The sequence below is a fragment of the Hirsutella rhossiliensis genome, assembly GCF_020360975.1.
Source record: "Hirsutella rhossiliensis strain HR02 chromosome Unknown scaffold00022, whole genome shotgun sequence".
Taxonomy (NCBI): domain Eukaryota; kingdom Fungi; phylum Ascomycota; class Sordariomycetes; order Hypocreales; family Ophiocordycipitaceae; genus Hirsutella; species Hirsutella rhossiliensis.
The window spans coordinates 268237-290088 of NW_025408688.1; the positions used below are offsets into that span (position 1 = coordinate 268237).

Sequence of the window (21852 nt, forward strand, 5' to 3'; positions counted from 1 at the left end):
CTTCTCCTACACGGATGTCGTTCCTGTGATGTCGGCGCAATGGAACTTCGCCATGTATGTGGTTAGGGGGCACCTCCGCCTATTTTCGTTCTCCTGCGGGCAGTGATCTTGTTGGACTGGACTGGACTGGATTTCGAGGTCGGATCCAGTCCAGTCCAATGCACAGCGCTGAGGACTCCAGAACCGCCAATGCAAATCCAATCCTTAAATGGATTAGCTCAAGGTAGTCGATATTCCGTATTTTATAGTCATCGCGAGATTACCACGGAGTCGATCCTTGTTCAATGCTGTGCGGTGTGTGATTGACATCAATAACGCTGGTTAACTACCGCAAGCCCTCCTGGGGCTGAGGAGTATTATCATGGAGGTAATCATCTTGATCCACGATCCGAAGGTCCTCGTCGTCCATTTTAGCTTCAGATCCATCCCCAGCTTTGTAAGCCTCCTGCAGATCAGACTCCTTCTAGTCTCCCGATGTTGATATCCTCAAAAGTATTTCGTGCAGGTGGGCCGTACCAGGACCGGAGGCACTCGCTAGCTTCAATGATGTCGATCTTAAGCCTCGACCTCCGGTCAGAAAGCAGGATCTTAGCGCTGCTGAATAACCGCTCGCATTCATCCGACATTGGTGGAACAGATAGAACATCTAGTGCCATGCGTGCTAGATCAGGTTGTGTATGATAGCGATCGTTCCAATACTTGATAACGTCAAAGCTTTCCTCCTCACCAAGCCGGATAACATCTGTCTCCAGGAACTGATCGAGAAGGTCGATGGCGGGCAGGTCTGTTGATCCGACCTCGTGACGAAGCTTCAGTCTTTATGGCTCTTAACAGCCGCAAAAGGCTTCTCCTTCCTAACTGAAACAGACGACGTTGGACCGGGCGAAGCGGAGACCGAAGCCTGCTTTGTGGAATGCCTGCCCCGATACTCCTCTAGCCAGAGTTCTCTAACAAGCCTCGTAACGCCCGGGATCCATAACCGTTTTCTTCGTCTGTCCAAGCCTCGACGTACCACTGACTTTTGAGAGTCGGATTCAGCGAAATGGCGGTATAATATGCCGGTGTCTCGTCCACTTTATTGAAATACTGCTCGGCCTTACGCCAGGAAGCTTCTGCCGAAGCGGCAAGAAACGCAAAGTTGTCGGCTTCAGCAGCGGCAGCTCCACGACTGGTCTTCCTTCGAACAGCCGCCCTGTGAAGTTCCTCGAATTTAATCTTGGCCTGCTGGATCTCATTTAGCAACCAGTCGAGCGTCTGAAAGTGATCTGCTAGCGTTGAATGCCTGCCTTCCGTCGACAGGGTTCCGTCGTAGAACGTCTCCAGCTGATCATGAAGGTGTGCAAGCTCGTTCCACTGCTGCTCAGACAGGCGGTCTTCAGCGAGACTTTTCTGGCTCTGGCCAGCCTCATACTGGTCACAGAATATCTGAATTCTCTCCTGACATTGAGAGCTCTGCCGATTGACATGAAGTATGAGTTCCAGCGCGTTTGCTGGCTCTGGATAAGCTGGGCTAAATTAGTCCTGATCGATCTGCTGGTTCCCAGAGGGTACAAAGGCAACTCACCTCTAAGCCATCGAACTCCGACAGTGCTCCCCCACAGGCAATTGATCTGAAAAACTGACGGCGCTGAGGACTGGCTCGAATATATCTGATGATATTATGAAGCCTGCCGATGGCGCCGCGCTTCCGCCAGAGCTCCCGGATTCGCGTCATGTCGCCTTCTTTGTATGCAGCGTCTAGATCTTTGCAGATCTTTTTGGCGTCCTTTCCGATCAGGAAAGCCTGCGCGCAGAGATTCACAATATGCCCAAAGCAGCGGAGGCGCCTGCGTCTTCGCTGCTTGTCCGACATACTGGGGTAAACGGCGCGCAGCACCGAGTCAACGCACACATCGTTGGCCGTCGCGTTATCGGCCATGAAATAGCCGACCCGGTCCGTAATCTTATAATCTTTGATGACCTGTAGCAGGACATCGGCCATGTTCTCTCCCGAGTGTTCCCCTTCCATTTCGCGCAGCGCTAAGACAGCAGTTCGACGCAACCCAGATTTGTCTATGAAGTGTGCTACTACCCCAAGCACTGCGAGGTAGTTTGGCGACGTCCATAGATCGAATGACAACGAAATGGAACTCCGACTGTCGAGCATGTCCTGCCGCAATTTCTCCTTCCTCACCTCGAACGAATTCATCACCCACTGTCGAATAGTTGACGCTGCCCTTGGGAGAAAGTTCGTCAAGGGCGGGAACAGGTAAAAGAGGAGATCGCGAAAGTAGTCATTCTCAACCTGGAAGAAGGCGATATGGCAACCGACCAGCCACCGGACGAGCAGTTCCTTGAACCTATCTAAGCGGCGGGAGAAGATGATCGACTTCACGTCTTGGTAGTCGGATATCGAGGGCTGGCTCGAGTCAACCGAGTCTCCTCGAAAGCTCTTGTGTTCCCAGTAGATTTGTCGATATCATGTTTCGAGTGGAGGTGGTCAAGCGCTGTAGAATTGCCACTTGAGATAGCTGGGAGGTCTTGTTGACGACGCTGCTTCTCGCAGAGATAGCAGTACCAGACACGTTTATCATCTATTTTTGACTTCAGGTCCTCACCGTATAACCATATGACGGATGTACGCTTCTTTGTTGATTTAGGGCCTCTTGCCAGCACGGCACAGCGAGTATATTCCTCTCCCTGAAGCCTGAACTCATCTGGCTGGATCAGGGCCTCCGGATCGCGACGACTGTTGATCGATTCCGGAGCGAGAACAACATTATCTGACCTAGAGGGCTTATTAGAAGCGCCAGTGAAGAATTGGGTGATTGTCGATGCGGCCATTTGGAACGTTGATCAAGTTAAGGTTACGGTGGTTACCTTGTTGGCCAGATGGAAATATGGGATTCCTGCTGCTAGTTATACCGGCAGTCGGTCACATCTCCCGTCTGGCGAATTTCTACGTTGGTAGTTACCACTGCTCGTCATGAGCACGCTGTATTCCAATCAATAACGCGTTGTTGTGGTAGCCCTGAAACGAAAATTGGCGTTGAGGTTTTCTTCTTTCCTAATTAGGCATGGTCCATTGGAGCTCCAGGAGCCTCCAGACCTCTCGATCCAGTCCAGTCCAAATTTTTGAAACTGCAAATCCAGTCCAGCCAAATCCAGTCCATCCAAATCCACTCCAATGCTAGTCCAGTCCAACAAGATCACTGCCTGCGGGTATGCGAGTCGCTGTGGGCAGCCCCGGAAACGGTGTGATACGAGACGCAAATCCAGAAGCCCAAGCCATTCTCCGTCCGGCGTATCTGGCTACCATCTAGAGGCTAGCTCTAGACCGCGCCGTCACGTCGCAATTCATCGCCGAGCAGACCTTTGAGCTGGCAGCCCTCCACCCGCCGCACTGACTGCTGTCCACGACTGGCTCGCCGCCATACCGCCGTAGGCTCCGCCTAGCAAGCCTCCGGGCCGAGAGATGTACGATGAGGTGACAATGTGCTCCAATCAGAAGCGTCTGCGGCTTTGTGAAGCGGTATCAATCTGACTGATGATGGATCAGTGGATGAAGTCGTTTCCCAGACGTGGCGGCCGGTCTATGGTCCAATGGCCTGCGTGCTCCTCTGCACCCATGCCAGTATCGAGAGATACTTGCCCCGTTAGGGCCAACAGGCGTAATGAAGAGGCGATCATTCAGTGCGAGATAGCACGTATAATGGAACTTGTAAAGGCAAATATTGCTCCCGCTGATCGGTTGGAAAGCTCTATAGCCCCGCCAGGCAGTCATTGTAACGCCTCCCATGTCTCCGCTTGTAGTGGAAACGCAGCTGGGCTCGCGCGAGGTGTCATCGTCGTTCGCCGGTGAATACAACTGCCTGACGCTTGCTGGTTTGTGCGAGGCTGTCGTCCTGTGAGAGCTTTCAAGCTTAGATGGGGTCGTGCCCTCGGGTTGTCAGCCTGAGTATCGACACCGCTTTCGAAGTCGTCGTTATTGTCGTTGTCATTGCCTCATTTTCTGGGAAGCGATACTTCTGGCAGGGGTCGGCCAGGCAGGGGGACTCTGCTCGCAGGGACTTGGCTGGCCGCGGTTGTGATTGTGCCGCCGGTATGAGCCTTTGAACATGTGCCTTTGGACATCTAGTAGCGGCTCTATCCTATGGCGGAATAATGGTGAACTCAAGTGAGTGGTTGGCGGATGATTGGTACTGTAGGACAAAATTACCAGCTGTCGCAAAGAGAAGTTCGGGGAGAAGGCTGGGTACAGAAAACGCGGGGTGTCGCTCCTAGACCCTTCCGCTCATCATGGGTGCCTGGATTCCCGTTACCGTACCTGCGGCCGATTCTGGCTTCACAACAGTGCAGCAAGTCCTCGTCTTGGGCGATTGACAGCATCCTAGCTTCTGGCTGCTTGGTAGTACTGAGCTGTAAGGACTGCAACCCCTTCTTGGTAAGCAAAATCGTCTTCACTGCAGCCAGAAAGTGAGCTGGCGCCGAGCACCAGGCAGCAGCGGAAGGGTCTAGGAGCGACACCCCCGTTTTCCCTCGACCACCCCGTCCCCCGCCACTCGCCTCTACAACAGTTGGTGATCTAGTCATGCCAGTCCTCCGCCAACCTCTTGACTTCACCATCACTCTACCACGGCGTTGCAACAATTCTCCGCTCATAGATCAGCGTCCCGGTATAACATGGAAATATGTTCTGACGAAGATGGCGCATGGTATGACCAGTGCGTCTTTCTCCCGCCAATCCATCCGAGACTGGCCATGGACGAGCCGGTCCGCTTGGTTGGCAGTCACACCTCGACAAGATCTCTGGCCGTGTTCGCGGCCGCCCCTTAGTCTTTGGAGAACCCGCAGGTGGAAGTGGATCGTGATACTGTTGATGAGCGCTGCGGCAGTCCTGATGTCGCCGTGATCAGCAGGCGATTCGAAAGGCTCCTCCTACTGAACAATTCGACGAATGCCTCGATGATTCGCGACTTGCCAGTCCTGCCCTCGCCACCGACGAACTGGCAGAGTTGGCCGACTTCGCCTCCGTCGTTTTGTCGCATCAAATCGAGCTGGCAGCATATGATTGGGAAAGCGATCGACTGCGTTTTGTTCAGCGTCGGCCGTGTTGCCAACTCTCTGCCCGCCAAGCCTGCATTCCCGCCTCTACGTCGTCTGCGGTCTCGTCGAAGTCGGCCAACGCCATTTCGACATCGACCTCCTCGAAGCCAGCTAAGCCGACCATGACCCTCCGCAACGCAGCACGGCAGTCGCTTTCTCGGACCACGGTTATACTTTGTATGCCTTGGATCATCCTCTCCCTCTCTTTCGAGGCACTCATCTGCTGCGACTTGGTGGCCCTGACCTGATCCTACGGTGGCAGTGCGACCCCGGAAAATACCCGCCCCTACATGCTTATCCGTCTCGCCCCTTGTTCGGGTACTGTACCACGGCGGCCTGCCGCTCGGCCGTCGAGGAAAGCGCTGATCGATGGAACCGATAGAGCTGTTGCATCATCGCCATTGCTCCGGCGACTTGGCCGTCACCTGATTCGAGTCCAGTGCACCTCGGACGACGTCGATCAGCTGCGTTGCGTTTCCGATGCTGTTTGGACTGATACGTCGCTGTTGATTCTGCGCCCGCCTCGTCCGTCCCGCCCCTTCCACGTGTGCGACCGTCGGATAGGCATCTCCGGATGAGGATGCCCATTGCTTAGCGTCGCGTTTTGCGTCTTCGGCTGATCGTCGAACCAGCCGCACGATATCGGCACGATGTCGCCGAGACATGATATTCTCGGAGCCAGCGCCTCTCGCGCCCGCGCCCAGATGCTGTTGATGTCGCCCATTTCTTCGCACATGAAAGACTCCCATGGTACAAATAGCACAAAGTGCTGCACGGTTGCCCTTTCAAAGGTGGAAAAAAATTAGCGTCTCCCATATCCTCCGGCGAATCGGTTTCCGCGCAAACCTCCGATGACACGAGTCCTCGTCGTGGGCAAAGTCTTGCTCAGGTAGCCGTCAAGGCAAACGGTGGCCTGCTTTCCCGGCCGCCTGAGCACCTGAACCCAGCGTCTTCCTGGTGCCCGCCCATCATCGAAAGGCACCTCCCCCCTAGCCCCACAGCTCCCGTCGTTGCTGTTGCGTTTGAGTCTGACCAGCGATACGTAGTCGTACAGGCATAGGCCTCGTAGGAGATCTCCACGGTGCTGATATGCCTCGACGCGGGAGATCCTGGGGCCTGCTTCTTCGACGACGACCGACTCATCCAGGGGATCATCTGTGACCCATGCGCTACTTGTCGCAGATGCCGCAATCGTCGAAAGACGTGCCAGTAGAGCTAGTACCGGTATGTGTTTAGGTACGCCTAGGCGCTGCCATTGGAAAATTCGGCTGGATATCCTAGAAGATGAGCGACGACCTCGACCTGCGACAGGGGACGCTCCGTGAACATACGGTTCGTCACCTCATCAAGAACTGTATGGTCCGATCCGTGCTCCATGGGGTGTATATTGCATGTCACCATCTCGTCTGCCGGTTCGGTTCGGCCGACGCAAGCACTAGATCAATCGTGCTTTCCGAGTCTTGGCCCTGCCACGTCTTGGTGCCTCGCGGCAGGCTGCAGAGCCCACAGTCATTCATCAGGTCGATGATCGGCTGCGCTTCCCTTGTCTTCTTGTTGCTACCTCATCGCCTCCCAGAGCAGATCGTGGCGATTAAAGTCCCCCGCGACGACGTCCAGTTCCACCACGGAAGCCCACCACTAATCCATGCAGTTCTCTTACCGCTCTCGATAGCACCTCGCTCTTCTACTCTACGTATACCGACACTACCATCAGATCTCGGTCCGGTAGCCGAAGGATTACCGCCGTCAAATCCGCTGACTGCGTTACCGCTTGCTCCGCCTCGAGGTCACTCCGCACCCAGAGCATGCTCCGGATCGGCCAGCCGGTCTCGTGTATCGTCGTCAGTATCATTGTCACCCAACTGCTGTGGCTTATTGAGCTCGTAATTACCCTGTCGTTTATCCTCCTTGCGTACGGAATCCTGCGCGGCACCATGAACGGCAGTATGAGCGACAGTATGAGCGACTCTACCGCCGGTGACGGCATCTTGTGCTCGATGTCGGACCAAAAGGGGATAAATATCATCAGTAAAGATATCGACGGCGGTATAGTGCTGGAAATCTTAACATTAGATCTCAACTACCGTGGCTTCAAGGTCACGCGTCATTTTCACTGGGTCTAACCAGACAGAGAAATATGGTTTTTGTTGGCAGGTCTCTTTGCATGCAAAGGGTGGGGTTAACCGGTGTGTTGTATTCGTCTATCTTCCGCTCTTCAAGGGAGGGAGGAGGCCACGATGCTAGCTATGTGGCCTCATCCGTACACGTGACAGCGCACGTGAGCTAGCTAGATGAGTACAATAGATTACTAGAATTCCCACACTGGCAACTTTTCTTTTGCTATGAGAAGCATAGCAATGATCCATCCAGGTTCAAACGAGAAGAAAGACCTAGTTGTGTAGGTAATGATAACTGTGCCGAAAGTCCGGTTGTGCGGAGTACCCACAATAGGGATCTTAGGGAATGGACGAAAGAAAGACGGGCTAGTTGACTGCAATGACCATTTAATCATGGGCGTCACAAGTGATCAAGGGCGTTGGACGTATCCTTCCATTCGAATTGTCAGACTGTTGGTATCGATGAGACGTTCCAGGGCTCGGTTCGGTGATGCCTTTGTCATAGCATCAGCTGGATTGTCTGCACCGTTGATCCAACGAATCTCTGCGATCTCTCGTTGCTCGTACGACTGACGAAGGGCCATAATGTCGATCATCAATCGCTTCTCCTTCGTTGTGCCTAGTTTGATGAGACATTCGTAGAGAGAGTACGAGTCCGTACAGACGATCAGAGGGATAGGAGGAAGTCCGAGACGGTCAGTGATCATCTTTAAAGTCGTTGATACCGATATGCCAATGTCGAATCCATTGACCATTCCGTAGATTTCTGAGGCCAAAACGCTTCGAGTTATCCTTTTGCACTTGGTTGAACTCCAGTGGATAATATTGCCGTTAATCCTGAACTCTTTCTCTTTGTGGTCAGTCTCGTTAGCAAGGACAATAACGTATCCGAGTTGCGAGGATAGGTCCTTGTTGTTTGCAAACGATCCGTCGGTAAAGATCAAAAGCTTTGCGGTGGCGAGATCAATAGGTTTGTACATAAGGCCTCGTTCTTGGTGATCTATTTGCCATTGCAAGCGCTTGTTCAAAGCTTTGCAGTCGTTGTCATCAGGGTCCGGGCTTGTGCTGCGATAGAAACGTCAAAGGAGGCTTCGGGTTGACAGATTGAGGCAATGTACGATCCGCGCGCTCGTTGCTCGACGTAGCGTTGGCTATGATCAAATGCTTTGGGGTCAATGGTGGCGATTTTGGTGGCTTGTCCTTTCTACTGAAGCGATAGGGATCCTATGTCCAGCAGGGTAAGTTTTGCACCATTGAAGTCAACCGTTGTTCCTGGGGTCATCGAAGTCTTTGGTTTGGCTCGAAATTGTGCTTCCTCGAGCTTTTCTTCTTCACGGGCGGAAAAGCTGTCTGTTCCAAGCATAAGGGTATCATCTGTCTGCATTCCAACAATGCCAAACGTGTTAGGGCCTGTGTTTGTGATCAAAAGGCAGGAATCATAGGTTGAAGTAGACATATCAAGGTTCTTGAGGTGATGTTTGGCGTTGTGGGCTTCCTAGGTACATCACATCAACGATGATTTCGTAATTGAACTCTTGGTCATCCTTGAGGGTGAATTTGAAGCGTCTCGGGGCTTGCGAGTGCATTTGACAGTGATGGCAGAACTTAGAGACAGTCTCTAATGTGCCTATCGAGACGTCGCTGTGGCCGGCTTGCTTCAGAAGGTGATATAGCCTAGGGACTGCTGGGTGTCCAAATCGTCGGTGAAGTGTACGAATCTCAGCCTCTGTGAGAAACGTGATGGAGTCTTCGGCCTTAGAGAGAAAGAACCAGGGGTGTCCCCATTTACGGGTGACAGGGATGCTCATTTGGCGATTAGTACAATGATTAGTACATTCGATGGTGTCTTTGATGTTGTTAAAATAGATTCCAAGACGGTCCATATCGGCCAAAGAAAGCAGGAAAGGGGTAGGAGTCTGAAGGATATGGAACGTGATCCGTCCGACTGGTATTTTGAGGGCGATGGAGCCAACCGAGTGAATGGCTTCGCCATTCCCGAATTTGATGGTAGCCTGGCCGGACTTGGAGCTGTCTAGGGCTACAGAGGGATCTTCTCGTTGTAAAGCAATGTACTGAGAGTGACCGGCTGTAGAGACTTTGGCTGCACCTGTGTCAATCATGATGCCTTGGAATTTGTCTTTTGAATAGCGGTCTTCAATAACAAATTGTGAGGCGGGAACAGTGTTTTGATCTGTACGGTAAGCGTCTTCACCAGTGATCAAATGGTTGAACGCTTGCTGGCAGAGCATTTGACTTGCTTGCCACTGTTTCGGGTTAGCATCGTCATCCTGATTCTCATCCCAGTCGCCGTCATCGTCAGCGGGTCGCCTTCAATGCCTTCGTAGTCCGTCACATAGGCCGCGAGTTCCACGGGCGTGCCCGTGAAGTGACAGTGGGCTACATATTGACTCTTGGCCTTCTGACGTTCTTCGGCCGTGTGTTTGGTGGACCAGCAGCCTTCTTTGTTGCACACGAAGCACTTCCTAGTCCAGGGGCGGTTGTTGTTGCCTTGAGGGCGTTGGTTGAATCTACCGCGGTTGTAGCTCTGGCCTTTGAAGTCTCTGCTTCCTCTGTATCCACTACCTCTTTCGCGGTTGTTGTTGTATCGACGATCAAGGTAGTACTGCTGGTTATCATCCTGGGCGTATTGGGGGTTTGTGCCGCGTGCGAGATGTGTTTCAATGGAAGAACGAAGATCTGCAAACAACGCCTCTATCTTGTTTGATGGCTTGAAGAGGGCGTGCTGCAATTCTGGCACGCCGCGGCAGGCGTTGATAAGGGTTGTTCGGAGGTGAACTTCATCAGCAAATTCCCTGCCGAGGGCACGCTGACACCGTTGCAACTTGTCGAAGAGTAGCTGGAGCACTTCCTGGAGTGACTTCGTCGCGTTGGCATTATCCATACGAAGCTTAGTGAATGTAGGTCTAGTCCAATCCGTGTAGTAATGTGCGTGGTTCACTTCTGTATCAAAATGCTGCTTGATGCTATCGTATGCCTGTCGGAATGTTGCGGTCCAGCTGATGTGATCGATGTAATACATCTGGGCTCGGTCGGCGAGGATGTGAGGAAGCAGGGCGTGGAATTGGTTTGGTTTGAGTTGGATGTTATAGCAGAGGCTCATAAAGATGCGGACTTTATCATCGATGTTGCACTGTTACACTGGCACATCAATATCTACAAGCCTCATCAACCTTTCTTTTGCAAGGCTTATTCACCATTCCCTCAGCCGAGGCATATTCGGCCGTATACTCAGCCAAGACTCATTTTGTCTTCCAGTCAACCTAGGCTAATGCAGGCAATTAACCTTCCTTTTGCCTACGCTTTTCACAGCCACAACCCAACAGCTGGGTTATTCATTCACTTCCACTGTTCTTCTAGCTATATAAGATCATTTACACTCCCTCTCTAGATAGAAGAATCAAGAGCTTTATTCCACTCAAGATTAATGCTTGCTGCCCATCTCGTACTGCAATAATCGAAGAGGTCGTACGGCTCTCCAGTGTAATTCTTGTTCTTGTTCCAGAGCTTCATGAACTTATGCTGTGTGTCTGCGTCAACGAGGGCATTTGGGATATTATCCGGTGGAAGCCTTGTGTATGCATCGAGAGGTGTAGTCACAATGGGCGTAACTATGTTCGCTCGCACGGGGGCTTTAGGGGCTTCAGCGATAGGGGCTTGGTCTTGAACAATGTTAGAAAGCTGAAACTGATAGGTTGTCGGGTGCAGCGTTCGTTGAGTCGGTGCGTGTGCCGGGGCCGCGGGAGTCGGGGCTGTCGCAGTTGGAGTCGGGGGAGCCGGGGTTTGAGACGAAGGCGGAGGGGTTCGTAGTTCGATGCTAGGGGTGACGTTCGATGAGGGGAGCAGGGCCTGTAGCTGTGTTGCCCGTTGGGCTTGCCTGCGATACTGTCACGGGCTGTGCCCGGCTTGGTGGACCCGGTTGTACCGGGTCCGGTGGGTCGTGCTCGGGTGGCAGCACCGGCCCCGCTCCGCGGACCCGGAAGCTGCGAGAACATTCTGTGAAGGGTAATATAAGCTCGCACTCGAGGCTACGCCTCAAGTTCAGCTTCCTTTCCTCCTCAGCTCTAGATAGACAACACATAGGCACCTGCTAGTTGAACAAACTCCGGGCCAGCCTCTTACATATCTAGAGCTCACTACCGATGGACTCAACCCTTGCAGACGGGAGCTCCCCGGAGCGGACCTCCCAGCTCCTCATGCAGATGATGAGCCAGATGGCTGAGCAGATGCAAAGTTTGCGTGCCGACCGCGATGCCGATCGCGACGCCACGCGCGAGCAGATTCAACTGCTGCAAGACAGTCTGACGTCCTCGAGGCCAACGCCCTTAGGGACCGAGTCGGAGAGCAGAGCGGAACCTCTGCATGAACCGAATCGTTTGGTCGACACATCATTGCGGAAGACCAGGCCGACTCTCCCAGACCCACCGCGATTCGAGGGCGCTCGATCCAAGTTTCGCGCTTGGCTGAGCGAGATGAAGAACAAGCTTCGTGTAGACGGAAGGGTAATTGGGAGTAAGGCGGACCAGTTCGCCTACATTTACGCGCGGTTAGGGGGTGCCCCTCAGCAAATGACGATCGCGTATGTAGAAGCCGGAGGAAGGGGTGGAGACTCAGATCCGGACCAGTACCTCCAATATTTGGAAGAGTGCTATGGGGACCCGAACGCCAGGACTCGCGCGCTGGAAAAATTACGATCCTTGAGGCAAAGAGATAAGGAAAGCTTCGCGACACTGCTTCCTCGCTTCGAGAAAGAACTCGCTGATTCCGGCGGCGCTACCTGGCCGGAAGAAGTCAAAATCAGCTACCTGGAGGGCGCCCTGAGTCCGGAGTTGCGACTGGCAACTGTCTGCGCGGCGCCCACTCGCTCCACGTACTCGGAATGGGTCCAATCTCTTCAGAGGCTGTCCTCAGGTCTAGAATGTGTGGAAAAAAGGAACGCCCTTCGAAGCGGGGGTGCAACTCACGATAGTCGAGGCCGCGACGCAGACGGAGATACCAAGATGGCAGATGTCAACCGTACTAGTCATGAGCCGAAGAAACGTCGCAACGCAGATGCGGCGCCCAAGAACGAGCGCCGCTGTTATCGATGCGGCCGGAAGGGTCATCTCGTCGCGGAATGCCCAGCTCATTTGGTCTTCCCTGGCGAAGCGAAGAAAGATCGGCCTACGACCGCCTGCGTGAAGCGGCCGGATACTAGCGATGATTCAAAATCGGCTGCAACATCCAGTGGGGATGACGAGCCGATGGGAAAAGACTAGCCCCGGCGCGAAAGCGGGCGCCGGGGCCTTCGAAGGCAGATATCCATGACTGGAAGGCGTTCAAGTCGCGTATGAATAGTCGACCCGTGCTCGTTAATGCACGGCTCAACAGAGGTAATCCGATACGCGTTCTAGTCGACAGTGGATGTGACTGCTATGCCGTGATTGACGAATCGATCGTCCAAAAGTTTCGGATTCCTCTCGTCGATTCGAAGTCTCGAGAGATCGGGGGATTCTCGGAGTCCTCAGAAAGTGTCACGTCGCCGGGAGTTGTGGCTGTCGTTGTCGAGACCGCCGGTTTTGACGAACGCATCTTTGCGTACGTCGTCCCAAGCCTCGGCCAGGATATGTTCCTTGGCCGGCCTTGGATGGAGGAACCAGGTCGTGTACGACGCTGCTAAGCGGCAAGTGTACCACGGAAGAGCAGGCGTGACGGTACGCCTCGTAGGGCAGGAAGAGCCCGCCAAAGTACGCGCAATTCGGAGCGCAAGACTTGTGTCGGCAGCCGTGTTCACGGCGGAGTGCCGGCGTGCAAAGAGACGCCAGACGTGCGACGCGTTCTCGATACGAGCGATCAGCTTGGCAGACATAGAAAAGGCGCTTCAACCGAAGCCGCCAGTTGATCCGAGCAAGATGGTTCCAGCGGAAGTGTTGAACGAGTTCCGCCACCTGTTTTCACCAGAGGAGGCCATGAAGCTGCCGCCACACCGCCCGGGTGTGGACCACGAGGTGAACTTGCAGCCTGACAAGAATGGCAACGAGCCGCCCCTGCCATGGGGACCGCTCTACAACATGTCACGCGAAGAGTTGTTGGTCTTGCGAAAGACCCTGAAAGACCTTTTGGATAGAGGGTTCATCCGAGCGAGTAGCTCGGCGGCCGCAGCGCCGGTGCTGTTCGTGAGGAAGCCAAGTGGAGGACTGCGATTCTGTTGTGATTATCGGGCGCTAAACGCAATTACCAAGCGCGACCGATATCCGCTGCCACTCATCGCCGAGACGTTGCAGAACTTGGCCAAGGCCAAATGGTTTACCAAGTTAGACGTCGTAGCCGCCTTCCACAAGATCCGCATGGCCCCCGGGCACGAATGGAAGACGGCATTCCGCACGAGGTTCGGGCTCTACGAGTGGCTCGTGTGCCCCCTTCGGCCTAAGCGGCGCCCCAGCATCGTTCCAACGATACATGAACAGCGTGTTGCGCGAGTGGCTGGACGATTTCGTCACGGCGTACCTAGACGATGTGTTGATCTATTCGAGTGGTTCAAAGGCTGATCATGAGGCCAAGGTGCGAAAGGTTCTCCAAGCACTCGCCGACGCCGGCCTACATCTAGACCCAGCGAAGTGCGAGTTTTCCGTACAAGAGGTCAAGTACCTTGGGTTCATTGTAAATGCAGGAAGGGAATCGCGTGCGACCCGAGAAGCAGCGCGCCATCCGCGAATGGGAAGCCCTACCACGGTGAAGGGTGTCAGAAGCTTTCTGGGCTTCGCCAACTACTACAGGATCTTCATCCCCGACTACGCTAAGATCACTCAGCCGCTAGACGCTCTGCTGAAGAAAGGAACTGCCTTTTGTTGGGCGCGGGCGGAGAACGAGGCGTTTCATGAACTGAAGCGACGATTTTGCGAGTCGCCCGTGCTCAAGCAGTGGGACCCGAGCCTGCCGACATTCTTGGAGACGGACTGCTCAGGCTACGCGTTGGGAGGCGTCCTGGCGCAAGAGGACCAAGATGGACGTCGACACGCGTGCGCCTTCTTCTCGAAGCGACTTTCACCAGCAGAGTACAACTATCCAATCCACGACAAGGAGATGCTCGCCATCATGAAATGCCTCGATAATTGGAGTGCCGAGCTCAGAAGCTGCGGCTCCTTCACAATCCTCACCGATCACCGCAACCTGGAGTATTTCATGACACGCCAGAAGCTCACGGAACGGCAGAGCCGTTGGGCAGCCGAATTGTCCCAGTTCAACTTCAAGCTCGAGTATCGACCGGGAAGCGAGGCTGTCGTGCCCGATGCGTTGTCCCGTCGCGAACAAGACAAGCCACAGGGCATCGACGACGAGCGGGAACAAGGAAGAATGATACAGTTGATACCGGACAGTGCGATTCCATCATCGACAAGAGCACATATCAGCGCGATGAGTTCTGACTGTTCAGAAACATCCACCCTGCCGGAGATGAAGGTCTTCGAGGAAGCGGACCTGCAGATTGAACTGATAGGGCCGCATTCCGGTGAGAACATTGGTCCACACATCAAGAAGGTGATAGACCGATACGAGTTAGGATCAAAGCTTGGGTATTTCATGCTTGACAATGCGGAGAGCAACGATACATGCCTTCAAACTCTGGCGCAATGGTACCCGATGGACGTGCAGCGACGGCGACTGCGTTGCGTTGGCCACATCATCAACCTGGTCGTCCGGGCTGTCATATTTGGCTCCAATGCTGGGAAGTTTGAGTCACAACTTCGAGCTGCGACCGACGAGTTCAAATTTGATGTCTGGGCCAAGGTCGGAGCAGTGGGAAAACTTCACAACCTCGCCACGTACATCCGTCGAACGGACCAGCGGCGACAAGCACTTCGACAGTTGCAATCGGAGCTTGCCGGGGACGATCCCATCTTTACGCTGGAGATCCTGGTTGATGGTAAAACGAGATGGAGCTCCATTTACATGATGATTAGAAGAGGTAGGCTTCCGTGGTGTCTGAAGCTGCAACCATCTGAACATCGTTGACCGTCAACAGCGCTCGAGCTTCGGAGTGCTATTGAGCTCTATCAGTCGCGTTGGCAGAAGCCCAGGAATTATGTGGATCGACGTGACATCACCAAGGACTTCCTGAACGCTACCGACTGGGTCGAGCTGCAACGGTTTTTTGACTTTCTGAAGCCCTTTCACATCTTGACCCAGACGATGGAAGGCAACGCCAGTAAGGACTGAGCAGAGGGCGGCCATGGAGCCGTGTGGGAGACGCTGAAGACGATGGACTATCTCTTCATCAAGTTCAAGCAAGCCGCGGAGTTGACCCGACACGAGGATGCCTCTCACTTCAAATCAGGAATCGACTGTGGTTGGGCGAAACTGGAGGACTACTACCTCAAGACAGATCGGTCCCCTGTGTATCGTGCGGCGCTTGCGCTTCACCCTTCCTACGGGTACAATTACTTTGAGCGGCACTGGTCGGAGGGAATGGACAAACCGGAATGGTACAGCGAAATGAAAAGGGCGGTTAGTGACCTTTTCGAGGAATATCGGCAGCAGGCAGAGGTCGAGATACAGGCGCAGACAGGGCTTTTGGACGACGAATCCGACAGGGAGGCCGCCAGTGCCGACAATGACTACAGCTCTTTCGGCAAGAGATCAGCCACTTCTCTCAATGTGCGACGGAGAAGAGCCAGAACCGTGACCGAGCTCGATCTATTCCAAACTCGGCCAATTTATGTCCAGGATCTCGACGTCGCCGACCCGCTCGAATGGTGGCATCAACATCAACTTGAATACCCAGTGCTGTATCGAATGGCGCTCGACCTGTTCTCGATTCCCGGCATGAGCGCTGAATGCGAGAGAGTCTTCAGCCAGACCAAGAGACTGATCACAGACGAGCGCAACAATCTGTCAGAGGACACTGTGGAGGCAGATCAGCTTCAAAAGCAATGGTTATCCAGAGGCCTCGTAGAGTAGAACGAAGTAGCAACATATCTGACGCGTAACTTGGGCAGAGAATACTTTGCAAAATGCACACAAAAATGCACAACAAAGTATGACTTCTTGTAGCAAATTAAGTAATCAGACCACCTTCAGACCACCTTCAGACCCAGACCGACCGGTGCTCAAAACCCAGACCGACCGACCAAGACTCAGGATTGACCTAGACCGACCGACCGGAGGGGCCGGTCTGAGTCGGTCGGTTTGTTAGCCACACTGCTTTGAATTGCTCGGTGATGTCCTCGAGAGCGATTTGGACCACGAATGCGTCGAATTTGTCGCCTTGAAGCGCCTTGGTGAGGCCATCCGCCATCAGCTCTGCGCTCGGTGTGTATAGTACGTCGATCGTGCCGTTCGACACCTCTTGGCGAAGCCAATGGTTGTGAATGTCGACGTGACGAAGGCGTGTTTGTAGCGCGGCGTGAGGTCCTCAATTAAATACGCACCCAGCAGGTTTCCAGATTACGAAGCTTGGACGAATGACAAATTCGCCTTCCCTTGGGCCTTCTTGAAGAGGACAATTGGCGACGCGTTCTTCAGTCAACGGGCACGAACAGTGTAGATTGAGTTCATAATGGCCAGCATCAATCGATATGATCGACGATCGATATCGAACCTTGTCTCGAGGTCCCCGAGCCCGTAAGGGTTATACCGGACTCCTCAAAAGGTCCCCGTTCGAATAGGAGATCCTCCGGACCCCTCAGTGGTCTAGGAAGAAGAAATAACAGTCTGCAGGCCTCCCTTCTTACCTGGTTTCAAGCTGTATTATCTAGAGAGACCTAGAGAGTAGAGACCTCAACTCGTTCGGACCTTCTTCTCGACAAATGAAGTGTCGTTTCCTTTCTTCTATTCTGCTAGCATCATTTGCTCGTCTTCGACATGAACGTCCACCGTTACGTGAATGCACTCTTGCTTTACGTCTCCAGCCTGCACAGAAATACGCGATAGTCCTCCAAGGGTGCTCGTCCCCGAGATGTTGGATCGCCTGCTGAAGGAACGTTTAGACCCACGGAGCTCCGGATTAACGTCCTTTCGCAAGATGAATTTGTCCACCATGGGTTTTACTCCCGGGATTGACAGCGTAATAACCGTTGCGCCTATCTCGGAGACCTCGATGATATATAGCCTGAGGAGGGAATAATCGTATTCTTCGTCCAGTCTCCCTTGACGTTTCAAGTAAGTACGATTTACAAATCAGCCAAACGCGAGCTTGACTTACCTCTATCATATATGACAACGAGCGCTACTCGGGCGCTGGAAAGAGCTATAACGCTGTTTCTGCGGTTAGAAAACTCCCATTTTGCTATTTTTCTTTCCAGTACATCCATCACTTACGCAATGCCTGGCAAGAGGATACAAGCGAGTTGAATCTTTCGTCTCCGTGGCATGTCTAAGATCTTGAGCATTGCCAACGGGACACCGAAGAGCAAAAAGTCGGAGGCTAGAGAAATGCCGGAAATAGTGCCGTAGACCTCCATGAATGTCAAGCACCGATACGTTTGGGTATCTTCTTCCTCGACTGGCTTCCACACCAAGGTAACTGGCTTGCAGTGGAAGACGATGATGAAGATTTGCACCAGGTAGCCCATCGACATGATAGCGAGAATTATTCTGAGAGCGACGAGAAACTCCTTATGCAGAGCACAGATGCGGTAGTAAAAGGCGAGGCCCGATAGGCGACATAGCAGAAGCGTCGTGCTATAGACTAAATGTGCGATGCAGTCTATGATCTGGTTTCTGTCGAACGTCTCATCGGTCATGACGAATGCAACAAAGGTCGGGGGTCGTCCGGCGCCCTGAAGAATGAGGTGTATGATGAGGGCCGCAAAGGGAATAAAGGTAGTCTTTGTGGAAGAAAGAGTGGGTGCGGACCGGGTCAGCGTCATGTTCTCATAGCTCTATGCTCCTGGGGCAGCTTACCAGCGACGCAAGCACAATTCCATCGTCGAGTCCGAGTCCGAAGCGTTTGGTGAGAAATTTCCGCGAGAGCAACCTGCCGAGTACGACCAAACTGGCTAGGGCTGTCACTATGATGATGCTAATGATGCCCAATAGGTCTTGGTTCTCTTCAAGCATCGCAGCGGTGATTCTCTGAGGCACACGGCCAGAAGCCAGGGCTTCATCAACTCTGGGGTCGCCCATTTTCGCTCAGCTGTATAGATCTGTGGACCGGCACAGAAGAAAAGAACTGAATCCTCGAGAAATTTGAAGATGATAAAAAAGGGGGTAGTGGCCGTATATACCTACGTGCGGCGGTCGTGCAACTAAGTCTACATGTTGTTACTCTTGACGTTTCAGTCGCAGTAAGGGGCTACCTATCAGTCCTTCCTGATACTCGAAACTCACCATTCCTCGCATCATCCGAGCTTCTAGAATCTTAGTGCCAAGGGCCACAGACTGACGAACGGGCGGAGTTTTTCTTAACCTTGGCCGCACTACTGCCTATAGCTCGCGCAGTGTGGTCAAGCAGACTTCGCTCTGGAAGCCGTGGAATGCTTCGAAGCGTAGCCAGTACAGCTACTGTGTGAACCAACCCATTCAAACTGTCAAGATTAGGACGCTCATTCACTGTGCTGCCTAACATGCAGCAGGCAGTTCGTAATGTCATACAAGCAATGGATTCGAACCTTCTGGGTGACATCGTCATCTGAGCTGCCTGGGTGGCGACATCGCCACTCAACGCCAAATCCACAACTATAAGAAGCCAACTTCTTACGATAACTTAGATACAGAAACAAGAGTCTTCCGTTGCCCATTTCACAGGGGATCTTCTGCCCGATCGTTGTTCAGTCATCCATACTGTCCGTGCCTCTTGTTGTGTGACACACTCTGTCTCGGTCCTAGAGTGTGCGTGCAAACTGCCACTGCATGGAGGGCTGCTATGGGAAGACGAGCTCGTTCAATTATGACGGAAAAAACCTTTCTATTCGCTCGAAGCTGTTTACAAATAAGTCGAGCGAGCAGCCGGTTTGTTGCTGTTGTAAGTTAACAATGTGCATCCCCCCCCCCCGGCGGGGGCCCAATTGCGCTTGGGCGGTGCTGATTGAACGGGGTAACACTGATGATCTCCAGCGCTGCCGCATCTATGCTCGTTCGCCCCCACCGCCAAAATCCAGACCCACAACCATGGCTCATCCTCCCATTTCAATATTATTAGGTTTGTATCACACGCACGGCCAGGCTTTTGCTGTAACCGAGACAAGCCGGTTCGACCGCTTGGGCTGAGACACATGTATCAAACCCATCAAAAACCGGAACCCTAAATGACGGTTTTTCTTGATGGAGTAATGAGCCAGCGGCTCCTAATAGTGCAAGTAGTGCGTGTGGACACCCCAAACGGCGCCTTCAGTGCGTGTGACTCCACCGGACCAAACTGCCAGTGCACCCGGCCTGGGCGCACTGAACTGGCAGTGCAGCCCTGATGGTCAAACCAAACTGTCCGTTCGTTCGTCAGCGGCAAACTGCACTGCACTGCGAACTGCAGTTTACACTAAAATACTACGTCACCCCTTGCACGTTTGAACAGGGGCGCAAGGGGTAGAATCAGCCGAAGGCTGAGAGTCTGCGGCTCAAGCAACGGGCCACAGCCATTTGCACTGCAGGGTCTACGCACTCGAGCTAACTTTGGAACATTTCCTGTTGCGAGCAGAATCGCATCCTCGCATCCTCGCATCATCACATCATCACATACAATTATGTAGCACCCATGTACATCCCTCTTATAGGGATTCCGTGTAAGAGCTTGTCGCCTCCTAAGCCCTTGATCCCTCATCTTCATCTTGATACCGTCCGGGGGAGACGTGTAAGCCAGGTGATTACGGTCAAACGGGGCATCCAGCATCAAACCCTGCAGCGTTTGGCGCCCCGGTTCCCGACGCTAGGCGCTGCGTTCTCCACCGCAGCGCCCTCGTCGGCGAGCCTCGGCCCCCCTACGCCAAAGGGGAACAGGGTCGGGAAGGCCTTAGCGAAGAAGGAGGCGTCCGCCGAGTCGGCGAAGTCGTCGCCGCGCCGCACCTCTATGTACGGCTCGCCGTCGCCGCCGTTGCTGTCGGCCGCCGTCCCTCCGGCCGCCGTCCCTACCCACGTCCTCGGGCCGGCGCGCGCTCCCTCGGGCCCGACGGCACCGCGGGCGAAGAGAATCATCTCGGCATCGGCCACCTCTGGCGCCCCGTCCAACGGGAACATGCCGGAAGACGTCACCTCGTTGATTACGTCCCCGTCCTCTTCGGGCCTAGCGGCGTCCCTATCGTCGTCCTCGCACGTGAGCCCGACGTCGCGGCCCCCCTCGGCGGGGTCCCGCCCCTGCCTTAGCATCGCGATGATCTCCTCGATCTCGGCCGCGCCTCCGTCGTCCATGGCCCGCTCCGACGGCGGCACCACCTGCGCCGTCCGCGTCCTCTCCCGCGCCGACGGCTCGTTTCGCTCCAGCCGCTCGCACACCACCGGCGGCACCCCGTGCGGCGGCGTCCCCCAGCTGGCCATCTCCGCTGCGTCGATCTCGACCTCGCCGTAGAGCGGGTTGTTCTCCTTGAGCCAGGCCAGCGCCCTCTCGACCGCCGACCGCCTTACCGACAGCAGGCCCGATAGGTCCCGCGGCCCGGGCCTCTCGGCGCCCTGCCACGAGACGTGGATCTCGTCCATGACCCTGACTAGCGGGTGCGGGAGCACCTGGCGGCCAGGCCCTGCACGTCGTTCGGGAACACTGTGATATGGCCCTTGACGTGCCTCGGGTACCTCACGCTCTGCCGATGGCCGCCGGGGATGCTGTACTTGGTCACGAAGCCGTAGCACGAGTTGAGCGAGATGAGCTTCTCCTCGAGCGGCGTGAGGTCCTTCAGCTCGTCGGGGTACGCGTGCTCGCAGCCGAGCCGCCCGTGGAGGTGCATGGCCGGCGACGCCCCCTCGCGCCCGGCACATCGTGCGCACTCCGCGCAGACCGGAACCGGCCTGCCCTCCGGGAAGCAGCTTCGGCACCCGAACGGGGACCGCCCGCCCCCCGCAGCGTCGCTCCGCGACCACCCCTCCCCCGCCATCTCCCTCAGCTCCCCCCTTATCCCGCTTCCGGTAGCAGAGCGTGCAGGTCATAATCGGCAGCGTGCCGGCGTCGTGGAACGCCCGGTAGAACCTCCGCACCGTCCTCACCTGCCTCTCGCGCGGCACCGGCGCGCACCACGTCTGCTCGTTGGCCAGCCTCTCGCCCGCCTCGAACTCCTCGTCGAGGTGCCGCAGCGCGCTGGCTAGGTCCTCGGCCTGCAGCTCCCTTCGTCTCGGCATCCTTTCGCCGACCCGGGCGCGTTTCCGCCCGGCCTGCCCACCACTAAGATGGCGTTTCCTCTTCTGCTCTTCTCTCGCCTGCCGTCTTATCGCCGCTCTACCTGCGGCCGGTTAGCTGTCGCGGCTATACACCTTCACCTCGCTCTACGGCCGTACCTGCTGGTGCGCTATCTCTGCCGCTAACAAGCGGCCCGGCTGCGGCGGGAGTTGTGGCAAGAGCCTCCACTCTGCTGGCCGGCCGGGACTGGATGGCTCTCGGCGAGTGCTGGCTTCCGGCCGAGACTACGGCCGGGCTAGTCCCGCTCGACGGCGGCGAAGGGCCGGCGGCCCTCCATGTTGGCTGGGGCTGGATATCCTGCGGAGCCCCCCGGCTTCCGGTAAAGGCTGAAGCCAAACCTAT

General features: G+C 54.7%; 6 protein-coding genes across 6 annotated transcripts; 1 reads left to right on the forward strand and 5 right to left on the reverse strand.

Annotated features, from left to right (window-relative positions):
* Positions 1–452: 452 nt before the first annotated feature.
* On the reverse strand, positions 453–2008 carry HRG_11698 (uncharacterized protein; the record flags this gene model as incomplete). The annotated part of the gene is made up of 5 exons (XM_044870168.1): positions 453–784; positions 1020–1389; positions 1443–1505; positions 1565–1783; positions 1931–2008. The coding sequence occupies 5 exons, from the start codon at positions 2006–2008 to the stop codon at positions 453–455; spliced, it is 1062 nt and encodes a 353-aa protein (XP_044714663.1).
* A 3537-nt stretch (positions 2009–5545) lies between these two features.
* On the reverse strand, positions 5546–6240 carry HRG_11699 (uncharacterized protein; the record flags this gene model as incomplete). Its single annotated transcript, XM_044870169.1, has 3 exons — positions 5546–5867; positions 5932–5965; positions 6138–6240. The coding sequence occupies 3 exons, from the start codon at positions 6238–6240 to the stop codon at positions 5546–5548; spliced, it is 459 nt and encodes a 152-aa protein (XP_044714664.1).
* Positions 6241–9420: 3180 nt separating this feature from the next.
* On the reverse strand, positions 9421–10733 carry HRG_11700 (uncharacterized protein; the record flags this gene model as incomplete). The annotated part of the gene is made up of 2 exons (XM_044870170.1): positions 9421–10334; positions 10670–10733. The coding sequence occupies 2 exons, from the start codon at positions 10731–10733 to the stop codon at positions 9421–9423; spliced, it is 978 nt and encodes a 325-aa protein (XP_044714665.1).
* Positions 10734–13111: 2378 nt separating this feature from the next.
* On the forward strand, positions 13112–16154 carry HRG_11701 (reverse transcriptase (RNA-dependent DNA polymerase) domain-containing protein; the record flags this gene model as incomplete). The annotated part of the gene is made up of 5 exons (XM_044870171.1): positions 13112–13375; positions 13442–13587; positions 13667–15162; positions 15220–15402; positions 15532–16154. 5 exons carry the CDS (start codon positions 13112–13114, stop codon positions 16152–16154), a joined length of 2712 nt encoding a protein of 903 aa, XP_044714666.1.
* An 870-nt stretch (positions 16155–17024) lies between these two features.
* On the reverse strand, positions 17025–18254 carry HRG_11702 (integral membrane protein pth11; the record flags this gene model as incomplete). The annotated part of the gene is made up of 4 exons (XM_044870172.1): positions 17025–17341; positions 17398–17456; positions 17514–18022; positions 18099–18254. The coding sequence occupies 4 exons, from the start codon at positions 18252–18254 to the stop codon at positions 17025–17027; spliced, it is 1041 nt and encodes a 346-aa protein (XP_044714667.1).
* A 1764-nt stretch (positions 18255–20018) lies between these two features.
* Positions 20019–21064, reverse strand: HRG_11703 (ATP-dependent DNA helicase PIF1; the record flags this gene model as incomplete). Its single annotated transcript, XM_044870173.1, has 2 exons — positions 20019–20846; positions 20918–21064. The coding sequence occupies 2 exons, from the start codon at positions 21062–21064 to the stop codon at positions 20019–20021; spliced, it is 975 nt and encodes a 324-aa protein (XP_044714668.1).
* Positions 21065–21852: the final 788 nt, after the last annotated feature.